The sequence below is a fragment of the Pleurodeles waltl genome, chromosome 11 (genome assembly GCF_031143425.1).
Source record: "Pleurodeles waltl isolate 20211129_DDA chromosome 11, aPleWal1.hap1.20221129, whole genome shotgun sequence".
NCBI classification, from domain to species: domain Eukaryota; kingdom Metazoa; phylum Chordata; class Amphibia; order Caudata; family Salamandridae; genus Pleurodeles; species Pleurodeles waltl.
Genome location: NC_090450.1, coordinates 934,064,404 through 934,079,091, shown reverse-complemented (window position 1 = coordinate 934,079,091; position 14,688 = coordinate 934,064,404). Strand labels below are relative to the sequence as shown.

The 14,688-nt window shown below is 47.2% G+C and overlaps 1 protein-coding gene across 2 annotated transcripts in view; it reads left to right on the top strand.

The window, feature by feature from the left end:
- The window catches only part of CIT (citron rho-interacting serine/threonine kinase), a 1,039,445-nt gene that overhangs the window by 661,347 nt on the left and 363,410 nt on the right, over positions 1-14,688 (top strand). For both annotated transcript variants that reach the window (XM_069215034.1, XM_069215033.1), the window contains exons 31-32: positions 1,252-1,414; positions 1,507-1,674. In XM_069215034.1, the coding sequence (XP_069071135.1) occupies positions 1,252-1,414; positions 1,507-1,674 (331 nt within the window). The remainder of the gene's footprint in view (positions 1-1,251; positions 1,415-1,506; positions 1,675-14,688) is intronic.

Genomic DNA, 14,688 nt, shown 5'->3' with positions numbered 1-14,688 from the left:
ATTGGACAATTGGATTTATATGGCACTTTTCTTAATACATTATTATGAAGCTGTCAGTCAACAGCAATTAGCTCCCAACAATTGTAGTAATTAATTTTCTTTCTGCAAAGTTGCGCTGTTGCCTTAATGATATAATTTCCTCCAGTATTCAGTCATTGATATATTCACATGCTTTTAAACTATAGCTTGTCCTCAGGCTCTTAAATCCATCATACATTAATTATGTAGTTGTACAAAAGCTTCTCCTTAGTTTTCAGATCATGTAGGTAAATGGATGGGCCTTAATCCTTGCTCTCAGAATACATGTTACAAGTGTTGATATGGATTTAATTGAACAGACTAATCATTATCTGACTAGAAACGGACAAGGTGGCTTTGCTGAAGGACGTTCGGCGCCAGACTCTTTGTGACTCTTGTTCACCGAAGATATTGACTAGCTGTACCATCAATGCTTAACAGCTCATTGAGGTGGTGTAGCAGTATCTCATGGTCGACAATGTCAAAGGTCACACCGGATGAATAGGGCTCAAGAGAGGCCTTGCTATTTGCTGTTGACAACTCATCCCTAACATCAGTGAATGTAGTTTGCTTCTGTGGTATAGACTGAAGAAAGCCTACTAGGTCCTTTTTAGATCTTTAATCCTCGAATGGCCTTTTGGCCCGTTTTGCTATTTGAACCAAGTTCCACTACCCAGACAAAAAAAAGGCATTCCACCCTGCCCGCCTTGTGAAAACATTTCTACCCACCTGTACTGGCTATTGTTTTGAACTTCTGCATCACAATACTATTTTGTTATTTTTCGTTAAAAGTAGTAGATTAGCTTAGCAAGCTTAAGTTTAGCAAGGCTATTATTTTAAGGGAAGGAAATTGCTAGGAAACTTAGAATGATGTGTACATTATTCAAAATAGATATATTGTGAATAAGATGTACTTCTGAATGCAGAACTTTCACTGTTTACACTAATGATGCAGCTACTCAATTGATTTAATTTTGGCAAATGTTTTAAACAGTGCATCAGTAATAACCACGCTGAGTCAGAAAACAGAAATATACCATTCGAGGCTAAGCACTGCAGGTTTTGGATTCCTAAAATACCCTCTGCAGCCTCTTCAAATAGAGTTGAAGAAACTCTAACAAGTGATATATAGAAGTTACCTTAATTTTGCCACTGTCGGTGTATTTGCACATTTCCTATAGAATGTATTTCAGCTGCTGCTGGTTTTACAGGCCTTCTTTTTTCTATTCCTAGGGACTGTTTGGTCGAAAAAGAGAGGACCTTGTTCAACCCTCCCAGATCCCACTGCAATATACTGATTTAAAGGTTGCCTTAGACAAAGAGAAAGCTCGTACTGCAGAACTGGAGGAAGCGCTGCAAAAAACTCGTATTGAGCTCCGTTCAGCTAGGGAAGAGGGTAGGTGCCATCTTCCAGAGCTCTGACACATTTAAGTGCTGCTGATACCTGGGACCTACCACCACCATTTTTCTGTTTTTATTTATTTGTAGCTGCTCACCACAAACTGTCTGACCATCTCCCACTGCCCTCCACTCCAGCCACTGCAAGACAACAGGTCATTATGTCTGCTATTGTCAGGTCACCAGAACATCAACCCAATGCAGTCGGTCTCCTAGCTCCAACCTCGATTCGTAGAAAAGATGCATCCAGCACAGAAGGTAGGTTGCTCTGCTGCCCAAGTTATTGATGCATTTGTTCTATTCTGAGTTTTTCCGTTCAAATACTGCAGCAATTTCCAGTGTTGATCTTGTGTCTATCAATGCACTAGATGATAGTTTGAGCTGGCTACTATGATCTGGCAGTGGTACAATATTTGATCCATTGAATGATAATGGGTAAGTGGTTCTGCTATGTAATGGTTTGATGTCTTTTTAATTGGCATTTATTTTATTGCTGCCTCGTTTTGTTGTATCCTGTACTTGTTGCTGTTACCCTCATTGGGTTCACTAGTCTTATGAAAAATAAGTAATAACGTTTATTCATTTAAAGAAATGCGCACTGTTTTTACTCATAGAAGGTAGTCATAAATGCATCACTGTACAATGTTCTAAGTTAAAAAAAAAAAAAGTTACTCTATCACATATCTGTAGTTCATATCGCTGTGAACTGGATTGTCCCGACTTCAGGTATTTCCAGCCAAAAGGTCTGCTTGGGACAGTGTGCATAGACTTTTGTCCAAGACTACATGCTGCCTACTCTCAAGGGTATCACTAATAACCCCCCTAAAAGATGGCCTTTTTTGTGGAATCAACCTCTGCCTCCTGCCTTCCCTCTTTTGCATGCGGTTGAGCATTCTAAGTAGCCCAAGCCAGGGCTGGGTCAAGCTTCTCTAAAAGGAAGTTCTAAACCTTACCAGATCCTTCCAGCATGAACTTCCCACTGCATGGTTAGACCAAACCCCTGTACTTTGTGTCCACAACTAAGCAGTCATATTTATATTTTCTGTGTACATCAGATGAGGTACAGTGATTAGCTTCTAGTATGCATTGCTGTTCTACTTCTGTACTGTGTTTGTTCACAATATGACCTTCCTAGATAGCACATTCTTCATTTTTTAATTCAGTTAACAAAATAAAAATGTTTGCCTTCTTTCAGGTGGATGTTTTTCACTTTTTCAATACCCCAGACTAGTTCCAGAGATTTTTCTTAGCATTTCTTTGGTGCACTAGCAGATGCATCGTGAGGATCAGTGTCTGCTTTGTTCCATCCTGGAAGTGACATATAAGCCACATAAAAACGTCAACCCTATGCACTGACATAAATTCCTTCCTTTCTGCATCTTTGTAAAAAATATTTCCACTGCCCAGGAGTCTCCCTCAAGCATCCCAAAATCCTTTTGCTCTGATTCAAAATATAGTCAACAGGGTCTGGATGATGATAAAAAAAGGGGACTGGGATGATGCATCCAGCACTACAATGACCACAAACTTCTTATGGACCAACAAGAATCCAGTGGCATGTGTACCCCTCCCCTGGCACTTCAACTACCCACCCCACACACATGGCCCCTCAGCGCAAGTTTAAGATGAAGCCTATTTTGCTGTACTTATTCGGTGCTCAGCCAAAGTTCTTACCTTGCAGCTCCAATCTGTTGAGCTTAAAAAAAGAACAACTGAGGCCCAGTAGCCTAGGCAGACCTCCATAGAACTGCTCCTCCCTTTCAATGAGGCTCTGACTGACTGCTGATGGGCACTTGGGCCAAACCTTGCTTTTGCCCGCCGATACATAGGCAGGTTGCTAGAGGCCATCGTCCTGCCCCAGGTAGCCTTGCCTTCCTCATACAGCCTCTCACGACTGAAAGCCTAGTACTCCATGCCTCTATGAGTAGGTTGAACCCAAATACATTTGTACAGAATCCTCCTGATAAGTTGAAACATATTGAGGCATTTGGGAAACAAATGTTCTCTTCAGCCAATCTGCCCTTCATTCAGTCAATACCAGCTGCCTCTTTGGCAATACTTGCATACACTGTGGTACATGGTTAGTGAGATCTTGCGGCGGGCCCTGGTGAACTTAGTTTTAACATGTTACAGATCATTCAGGAGGGCCAAGATGCAGCTAAATGTCATCAACTCTGGGCTAGACACTAGTTAGTGCTTGGGCAGGCAGTACCAGTGTGGTGCTTTATCAGACATGCATGAAATACAGAAATCCACTGTTTTTTCAGTGAGTTCCAAGCACCATTAATGGATATTCCGTTTAGGGGCACCTAGCTCTACAGAGACTAAGCTGTTTCTCCATTAGAGCGCTTCAAATAAAGCAGTGCCACAACATGCTCCCTCTGCTTTTGTGTGCCTTTTCAGATGTGTCCTCAGCACTTCCCCCCCCTTTCAAGACTTTGGAATGGGCTTGGCACAAAGACAACGCCAAGTGCATCTGGACCAGCAGCAGATGTGCCAGTCCTTTTGAAGCTGTGGTCTGGTATCCAACTAACAGCATTCTGCCCAGTCCTCTGTCCCGTCTACTCCACTTCCGATTCCAAGCTGCTTCAGCTTACCCTCAGTAGCACTAGGCCGCCCTGTTGAAGGCTGTTACTCTACAGGTGGCGGAGCATTATACCTTAGAATTGGGTGCCCAGATAGTTCAGCAAGGATTTGCCCTGTCATTCCTGCCTGACCCCATCAGAGCAGCTTTTGGAAGACCATTTGTCCATTCTATAGCAAGAAGTCAAGGCTCTTTTGGATAAGGGAGCCATATGTAGGGTTCTTGAATCAGTAATAGGGACAGGATGCTATTTCTTGGTGCAAAAGAACGTTGCAGGCCTTCATCTTATTTTAGCTCTTCACCCTCTCAACTTCTTCCTGAAAAGGACGAATTCAAGATGCTTAAGTTGATCCTAGTTATTATCTACCTTAGATCTGGGAAACTGGATGATAATGCTGAACTTCTAGGATGCCTATTTTCATGTCCCGGTCCTGCAGTCTCACAGGTATTACCTGCAGGCTCACCAGTGCCCCTTGAGCGTTCATGAAACCTCTTAACTTAGGGGTTTTCAATCAATGTGCTGAAAACACACTGTATTCCTTCATAGAGTCTCCTGTTCATCAAAGCTGTTCTGGATATGGTACAGTTTTGAAACCTTCCTCTGGTTCAGTGAGTCCAAGACATTGATACTATGATCTCATTGTGAATGGCCTTGAGACATCTTGGCCTTCTGCATTCTGCTGGTGGACTCCTAGATGGTATATGCAGATTCTGGAGTATCATTTGAAGTCTCTGCTGGCTCAGCACCTAGGGAACCTGTCTGATTCCATCCAGGTTTTTGAGTAAACTGCAAAAGACATATAGGGGTGGCTACTTGACTGCAAATGAACCAGTAGCAGACTCCTCTCCCTACCAACCCAAAGCGGTTTGTAGTGACAAACATATCACTGCTAGGTTATGGAGGACACCTGGGAGAGGTAGACATTAGAGGACTGTGGTCTCTGTTTGACACCCTCCTCCGCATCAACCTGCTGGATTTGCAGGCCATTAATTTGATATTGAAGGCCTTCCTACTAACTGTCAAAGTGAGGCTGCTTTTAGGTTGTTATTGACAGCATTTCTGCCACATGGTACTGCAACAAGCGGGGCGGGTGGGATTCAGGGACCTGTGCCAGGAGGGTTTGGGCCTCTGGAATTACCTGAACTGTCTGGCTGTTTCTCTGGTTGGTGAACAACCTTGTGAGATCTTTGAACGCCAGGGCATACAAACTCAGCCTGCGATGTCTAGCGGATCACAAATGGCACTTAGACCTTGAGGTCGTGCAGGGTGTTTTCCATTAGTGGGTATAACCATGGCTCGATCTCTTTGCAACCACTGCGCAAAGTCAACACTTTTGTGTGGTGGGGTTCCTAAGATTGCCTCTTACAGGTGCATCATGCCTGCGCTGGAGCTTGGGACTCACATACACCTTAGCAACTTGGACCATGAGTTCCAAAGAAGATCAGGAATAACCAGACCTATGTCAGCTTATTCGCTCTGAATTGGGCTAAGCAACTGAGGTAACCAAACCTTCTAGGCATAATTATCTGTCATCTGGTCAGGCTTCCACTTCAGAAGGATTTCCTGTTGCCTGGCAGGATCCAGCATTTTGGCCTGCACAACCTACACCTCTATGCTTGAAGATTGACAGCAACATTTGATTGCTTTTGGCCTCCCTCCGGAAGTTGTGGCAGACATTCTAGTGGCCTGGCATCCATATACAAATTCTATTTACACTGGGATATGTTTACAGCCTGGTGTAGTTCCTACCATACAGATACATTACATGCCAAGATGTCAGAAGTTTTGATTCTGGTGCTCTCTTTAACCATGCAAAGACTTGTGAGCCCTGTAAAAGGCTGTTTATCAGCTCTTTCTGCTTTTTTACATTTGCTTTACGGTCACTTTTCAAATCACCTATTGTGCTGTTTGCTTAAAAGTTGAGTTCATAGGTTTCCTCCCAAACTTTTTGTGATGCTGCAGTTGGACTTTAATTTGGTTCACAAATTTCTTATGTGTACACCATTTGAGCCTATGAACTGTCATCTGTTACTTCTGACTTTCAAAACAGCTCACCTTAGTGCAAAACCTTCAGCTCTGACCATTCAGCCTCAATAAACCACCCTTTTCCCACCTATTGTGGCCAAACTCACATTTCTGCCAAAAGTTGAGACTCCTTTTCATTTCAGACAGTCCTTCAGCTTCTGGCATTCTTTGCTCTACCTGACCCTGTGTGAAATTGGGTTGTTGGTTGACTGGGGTGTGAGCCCTGGTCAAGCAGCAGCCACAATCCCTCGCAGGGTGAAACACAAATTGTCACTATATTAACCTGTGCTTAACCCTGGGTAGCTTGGTACAAAAAGCAGTTAGGCTTAACATAGAGGCAAGGTATAAAGTATTTCTGCAGCACACAAACCGTAATAAAGTTGAAACCCAGCACAAAAAAATCCAGTACATTTTAATAAATTTGACACCAAAACAACAAAAATCCAATCATTAGAACCAGAGTTATGAACTTTTCAAGTTTTTAGCGAAAACTAGTGCCTAAAGGTTCAAAGTGCTGCTGCAGACAACTAGTTGCGTGATACCTGATCAGTCAAAAGTTAAGGCGGTCTGGGATAGAGCGCAATTTGGATACAAGTAGTGGATTGAGCTCAGTCACCGCTTACCTTCTGATTTAGAGAAATTCTTGAAGAAAATGCTATGAGAAGTTAAAGTTGAGCGAGGCAAGGCTGCAGGATGTGTCCGAGGAGGGAGCTTCGTTATTGGATGGCACTGGGTCGAAGGTGCAGTGAAAAGTTCTAGAATCAGACTTAGTCAACTAAATGGAAGTCGAAGGTCTCCAGCTGGATGAGGCAGAGGGCTGAGGCCAAAGACAGTTCCATGTGACCGATACCTCTTTGGCCAAGGACCTCTAAGATGGATTTGTTGCTGCGGAGAAGAAAGTAGCGGAAGAATTTACAAAGTCAGTCTGACCGGCGCTGCATCTTAGGCAGATAGGCAGGTGCGTCCTGCTTTCCTCCTGGTTCTCAGAGCAGTTTCTAGTCCTCATTTTTGTAAATTGGCCATCGGGGCACCTCTAGCATCACAATCACGGGGTCAAGAACTGGCAGGACAGCTCTTGGGGGTTCGGGACTCACTCAGGCTGGGTCCAGGTGTGGGTTCAAGATGGTGGGAATCGTTTATATCCCTGTGGCTCTGAACAGGGTGCCAGCAAACTAACCCTTTGAGTCACCTCTGGTAGTCGTGGATGCAAGTGAAGATATAGAGTTCAACAGCAGGGCGGGCCTCTGAGGGTTCAAGGCAGGCTCCAGGCAGCAAAGCTTCCAGGTAGAGCAGCAGTGTGGCATAGTGCACAGCAGGTCACAGGAGCAGGCAGTACTCTGAGAGTCCTTCCACAGGTCCAGTAGTAAACTTAAAAGTGGGTCTGAAAGTCTGGTTTCTGATGGATACAACAACCTGTGGATTCCTCACCTAAAGAATTTTCCCCTCGCGCCAGCTTTCGACAGAAATTTTCTTCTAGCTCTGCACGGCGACGTCACCATTGCCTGACTCCAAGCAACGCCGTATGACGTCATCCAGGCAATAAGAAGCCCTCGTCGATGTGCAGACGTCAGTTCCCCTTTTTCTGTGCCTTCCAGTAACGGTTTTACTTCGAGGCTACCAGGGAGCTACAGTTTCACTTTACTGTAACTATGTCGCAGCCGAGGAAATCGGGTTTTAAACCCTGTAAGCAGTGTGGAGATCGCATGTCGGTCACGGACCCACATGACAATTGCTTGTGGTGCCTTAGTTCTGATCATGAAGTCGAGTCGTGCGGTTCATGCCAACGCATGAATCCTAAGGCCCTGAAAGAACAGGAGGCTAAGTTGTTCCTTGCTCGATCCAAGAAGGAGGAGAAGCATCACCATAGAGAGTCTTCTTCAAAATCTTCGAAGTCTCATCGTCGTCATAGGGACTCTTGGCGCTGACATGGATCACGGCGCCAATCGAGCAGACGCCGCTCCCATTCAAGGTCACCATTGTCTCTGCGCCGACCGACATGGGAGATCAGCCCAACTGTGACGCCTCCTCCTCCGACGACTCCAGCTTCACCGACGTCGCTGCTGTCGGTGTATGAAGTGGATCCGTAGCCGGAGCCGAGGGCTTCTCCGGAGCAGGAGATGCCTGGGCGGTCATCGGCTTCACCTCAAGCATTGGCTCCTCCAAGTTATCCGGCTTTCCCGGCGCCAGGCACGGACCCGGCAGCATTTCTTAATGCTATGTTTAATATTTTTGCCACCATGGCACCTGGAGGCGGGCATGCGGGGCAGTCAGGTCCTTTGGCCTTTGACGTGGGTGCTCTGGCTCCTTACAAGCCGACACCCTTTATGCCCTTTCTTCCTTCGGGAAGTACCACATCAGCGCCAATGCCTTTGCTGTCGCCCAGAAGACCGGTGACGCCGACGACGTCCACTGTCCCGGCGCCGATGGATTCACCACGGATCCGGTTGACTTTAAAGATGCCTGTGGCGCCGGGGGATCCCGCGTCGGATGGATCCTCGGATCGACGCCATCAGAGATCTTCGGTGTTGGCTGACACATTATCAACGGCAGGACTCGAGTCCAGGCTCCGCTCCAGGAGGTTGGCTCTGAGGCTGCTGGAGGAACAAGAATATGAAAAGCAGTACTTGGAGGAAGGAGAGATCATGGAGCCTTCAGGGGATCTGCAGGGCTTTGATACTGCAAGTGGCCTAGACACTTCCCCGGAACGGGACTTGGCTTCTCCGGGGAAGTATACAGAGGAGGCTGCTTCTTTTCATGCTGTGGTCCGGAAGGCAGCAGACTTTTTGGACGTGCCGCTTACTGCTGCGGATGTGAAGACCAACATCCTAACAGAAGTATTGCACCCAGCATCAGCTGTGGCGGAGCCCCTTCTTCCTTTTAATGAGGCTCTTATGGACCCTATTAGGGAAGTTTGGAAGAAGCCAGTGACTGCGGCTGCCGTTAACAGGGCGGTGGCGAGACGCTATCCAGTGGTCCCAGGTGATCCAGACTTTTTGTCTAAGCACCCGACTCTAGAGAGTTTGGTTGTGCAAGCGTTGTGCTCCTCCCGTTCTGCTCCTGGATCGTTCCCCGGAGTTCCAGCAGATAGGGAGTCTAAGAGAATGGACCAGCAAGCTAAAAAGGCCTTCTCGTCATGTAGCATGGCCTTGAAATCCACCAATGCTACTTGTATTTTGGGACGTTACATTTATGACCTTATGGATGAGGCTAAGGGGCACCCGGGATTGTCGCAGGAAGTACTGAACCTTTTGTCGGACGCTCAGGCGGCGGCGACCCAGGTGATTCAATATGGCCTGGACACCACAGACTCGGTGGCCAGGGCTATGGGGTACGTCCATAGCGATGAGGCGGCATGCCTGGCTGCGATCGTCAGAGTTCTCCTCTGATGTTCAGACCACTCTGCTGGACCTGCCATTTGATGGAGACAAACTTTTTGGATCGAAATCCGATCTGCTTTGGAACGATTTAAAGAGAATAGAGCCACGGCGAGATCCTTGGGACTGCAAGCAGCCACATCCTCTTCTTTGAAAACATTTAGAAGGTTTAGAGGATTTGGTCGTGGCGCTTCCTTTCGTGGCAGGCTTCATGCGTCAGGACAGCAATATTCAGGGACTCTCCCTTATAGATCCTTCAGGGGCAGGGGTAGAGTACGCACTAGAGGGGCCGCCTCTTCCTCCGGAGGGGTGCAGCAGGGAAAGCAACCTTAGTTCTCCAACACTCCCTGTTCACACATCTCCTGTGGGGGGTGGGAGTCAATAACATCAGACTCCTGGGTCACCGATATTGTGGGGAAAGGGTATGCTCTTCCCTTTCGGGAGTTCCCTCCTTCCATCCCTCCCCGCCCATCCTTCTGTTCGGGCGACCATCTTCTGTTACTACAACACAAGGTGTTATCCCTTTTGTCAAAGGGCGCAGTGCAGTTGGTCCCGGAGCAGGAAAGGGGTCAGGGCTGTTATTCCAGATACTTCCTAATCCCCAAAAAGGATGGTCAGTTGGGGCCAATCCTGGACCTGAGGATTTTGAATTGGTTCCTCAAGCAGGAAAAGTTCAAGATGCTGACCCTGTCACAGGTTCTTTTGGCATTGAACGAAGGAAACTGGATGGTGTCCGTTGACTTGCAGGATGCGTACTTCCATATACCGATCCTCAAGACGCACAGGAAGTATCTCCGGTTTGTGGTGGGGTCGCAACACTATCAGTTTGCGGTCCTTCCGTTTGGTCTTACTTCGGCACCTCGAGTCTTCACGAAGGTGATGGCGGTGGTTACGGCAGAGCTCAAGAGAAAGGGGATAGCAGTATTTCCTTATCTGGACGATTGGTTGATCAAAGCCAAGTCTCTGGAGCTCTTGCGGCATCACCTGCAATTGACAACTCAGTTGTTGTTCGATCTGGGCTTTTCAGTGAATGTGCCCAAATCTCACCTGGAGCCCTCTCAACATCTGTTCATAGGGGCAGTACTGGACACAACGTTGAATCAGGCCTTTCCTCCGCCCCAGCGGGTACAGGACATTCAGGCGTTGATTCCAATGTTTCGAAATGGAGCAGTAGTTCCAGTCCTCAAGGTCCTTCGTCTGCTTGGTCTGATCGCTTCTTGCATTCTGCTGGTCACTCATGCACGCTGGCACGTGAGGGCTCTTCAGTGGTGCCTCCGCAGGCAGTGGTTTCAGCACAAAGGAGATCTTGAGGACTCGATAAGGATCTCCAGAGACGCTGCAGCGGATCTTCGATGGTGGGCTGCGGTCGGCAACCTGTCGCAAGAAAGGCCGTTTTCGCTACCTCAGTCAGTGGCCACAGTGGTTACAGATGCTTCCACTTTAGGGTGGGGAGCTCATCTGGGGGACCTGGAGGTCAAAGGTTGTTGGTCTCCAGGAGAACAGAGATTTCACATCAATCTGTTGGAATTGCAGGTGATTCGTCTGTCTCTCAAGGCCTTCCTCCTGTCCCTTTGCGGTCAGTCGGTTCAGGTCCTGCCGCACAATACTACCGCAATGTGGTATATAAACAAGCAGGGAGGAGTGGGGTCGTACCTTCTCTGCAGAGAAGCTCTTCGGCTCTGGTCCTGGCTTCAGGACCACCGGATTTGCTTGGTAGCAAATCATTTGGCCGGAGTTCTGAACGTGCGTGCGGACAGTCTCAGTCGGCTCATCTCGACTGATCACGAGTGGCATCTTCATCCAGATCTGGCCCTTTATGTCTTCCAGAGATGGGGGTATCCTCAGATAGATCTGTTTTCCACTCGAGAGAATGCGCACTGCCCATCGTTTTGCAGCCTCCAGTATCCGGTGCAAGGAGCTTTGGGGGACACGTTTCAGATGTCCTGGAAGGGTCAGTTGCTTTACGAGTTTCCTCCCATACCCGTGATTACTCTGGTCTTGAGGAAGAGCCGCCAAGACCGGGTACAAGTGATCTTAATAGCCCCGGATTGGCCAAGACGGGTATGGTACTCGGATCTTCTCCAACTCTCTCTGTGCCCTCCGCTCGGTCTCCCGTACAAATAAACAGCAATTTGTGCCTAGGTTCTCATCTATAACTTCTAACTATGGCAGATTTTCGAAAGCAATATACCATTATATACTCTGAACCCTTCTGGTTGCAGTGATATATAGGGCTTGTAGGCGCACCAATAACCCAGGTACCCAGAGCCAATAATTGAGCTGCATCTTGCAATGGTTTTTCATTGTGTACCAGGTATACAACAATTCATTTGGTAAAGTATAAAGAGTGGAAAAATAGGTATCAGGGAAACCTATGTATTTCCGAAATGGGCACAAGATATGGAGTTTAGAAGCAGTGGTTATTTGCACATCTCTCAAGTTGTGGGTACATATACTAGCATGTGAATTAGAGGACATTTCTTACAAACTGCCTTACATTTGGAAGGCAAAAATGCAGAAAGACAATTGGCAATAACACTTATTCTACTATTCTGTGTTCCTCTGTCACCCGATAAAAATGGTGCCTCAATTGTGTCTGTAGGCCTAGTGCCCGCGACAGGAAACGTCCCAAAACGCAATGTGGACACATTTTTCTGAAAACTGACCGTTTATTTGCAATGTGCCTAGCTGTAAATTTTGGGCTCTAATTCAACTGGCACATAGAGAAACCTAGCAAACCTGTACATTTTTTTAAACTATACACTAGCAAACCAGGATGGGGTGACTTGTGTGGCTCTCACCAAGTCCTGTTACCCAGAATCCCTTGCAAACCTCAAAATTTGTGTAAAAAAAATATATATATATTTTCCTCACACTTCTGTGATTGAAAGTTCTGGAATCTGCAGGAAGCCACAAACTTCCTTCCATCCAGCATTCTCCCAAAACTCCTAATAAAAATGGTACTGCACTTGGGGGGGGTGGGGGGGTAGGCCTAGTGCCTGCGACAGGAAAGGGCCCAAAACGTATTGTGGAGACATCAAAATTATATATCACAAAACAAGCTATTTTTGAAAGGGGATAACCTGCGTTTTTGGTCCCAGGTTAGGCGGCTATCTAGGGAAACCTACCAAACCCAGACCTTTCTGAAAACTAGACACCTGGGGGAGTTCTGGGAGGTGTGGTTTGTGTGGACCCCCCCCCCCCCCCCCAATGTTTTCTTACCTAGAATCCCCTGCAAACCTCCCATTTCACCAAAGATTTAATTTGTCTCACATTTCTGTGTGGGTTCAACGCTCCAGCACAAATTTTCCACCCCCCAGCATTCCCCTGGGTCTCCGGATAAAAATTATACCTCTCTTGTGTGGATGAGTCAAGTGTCTGCGACAGGGAAGGGCCAAAAATCTGTAGAGACTGAGGCGGCACCAGAGCATGTTCATAAGCCCAGTTTATTAAGACATTTTTAGGCCCTGCTTTAGGCAATACCAAGCCCCCAAACTATCACAAAATGAGATATTTTTGCAAGGGTCGTACCTGGGTTTTTGGTCCAGGGCTCGGAGGCCATCTAGGGACACCTACCAAACCCAGACATTTTTAAAACCTAGACACCTGGGGGAGACCAAGGAGCTGTGGTTTGCATGGATCCCTCAACGTTTTCTTTACCCAGAATCCCCTGCAAACCTCAAATTTAGCTATACAATTGAAAATTACATTTTCCTCACATTTCTGTGTTGAATCACTGCCCCAGCACAAATTTCCTACCACTCAGCGTTCCCCTTGTTCTCCTGATACAAATGATACCTCACTCCCAGGTAGGTGAAGCACCTGCGACAGGGAAGAGCCAAACACCTGTAGATTGCCCTTTTGGACCCAATTTTGTTCCACTTCAGTTTTTTATTTTATACGTTTATAGGCTGGCACTGCTTTGGGCACCCACACAGGTGAGGTATCATTTTTATCGGGCGACTGAGGAGAACGCTGGGTTGCAGGAAATTTGTGCCTGCACAGGGATCCTACAACTTTTCCACATAGAAATGTGAGGCACATGTAACTTTTTTAGATGAATTTGAGGCTTCAAGAGGATTCTGGGTAAGAAAACCCTGGGAGATCTATATAAGCGCTTGTTCATGCACACTGCCAGCCAAGCGCAAGTCAGCATACATTGCCATGGGACAGCGGGGGCATTAATAGCCAAAATGTGCACCCAAAAAAATGGGGAGTGGTCCTTGCCTATGGGGCCTGCTCCCTGGCATCCCCATAAACATATCCCGGATGTCTAGAGGGCTTTCGTAAACCCCCCCCCCCCCCCCCCCCCCCACACACACACACACACACACACACACACACACACAAGGGGGGGGGGGCAGATCAGGTGTTATAATCACTATCTCCCCCCCAGGGCCAGAAAGATTGTGCACATTTTGTAGGGGGGACATCAGCATGCCCATTCTGGGCAGTCCCCACCCCTACACAGAGAAACAAATAGTCCCAGCTGCCTAGTGCACTTTCTGCCTCCCCCTTCCCAAAGGAGGGGGGGCTTGGTGGGAGGGGGGGGGGGGGCGCAGATCGAAGGCTGTTGCCTATATCTGCCTCCAGGGAGACAGAAAGACTGTGTCCGTAATTTTGGAGGCGGGCGGTGGGGGCATTAGAATGCCCATTCTGGGCAGCTCCCACCCTTACTCTCAAGGAATAAAATACTCATTGGTGCCTAGTGGGCTTTCTGTCTGCGGGGGGAATAGATTAGGGGGCTGTTACCCCCATCTGCCCCCAGGGAAGGGTCAGAAAGACTGCTTATTTTATGGGAAGGGTGGTGGGCATTGCCAAGCCTATTCTGAGCAGCCCCTACCCCTACTCTGGCTAAATAAAATGCTCCCTGGGGCCTAGTGGGCTTTCTGCCCCACAGGGCGGATCAGGAACTATTAACCCCATTTGCCCTTCTCAGGGAAGCAGAAAGACTGTGCCCCATTTTTTGGGGGGTGGGGGCATTGACATGCCTGTAGGAGGCTGGCTCAGTTTATGGTGTACTCCAATGGTGTGGCACCCCCTTCCGAGTCCAGGCGACCCTTAGTGATACTGTTTAGGTGTCCAGATAGTGAAAGCTCTCTAGGGGTGGCTGTGATGAGCAGCTAATGCTTATCTAGGAGTAGTGTAAAGCACTTGCAGTATCACAATAGTCAGTCAGTAAGTGTTCACAAGAAATAACCACACCAGGTGTTGCAAAACTAAAGGTTTCTTTATTACAACACTTAAAGTTGCTTTAACATTGGTATATTTCCATTTGGAGACATCAA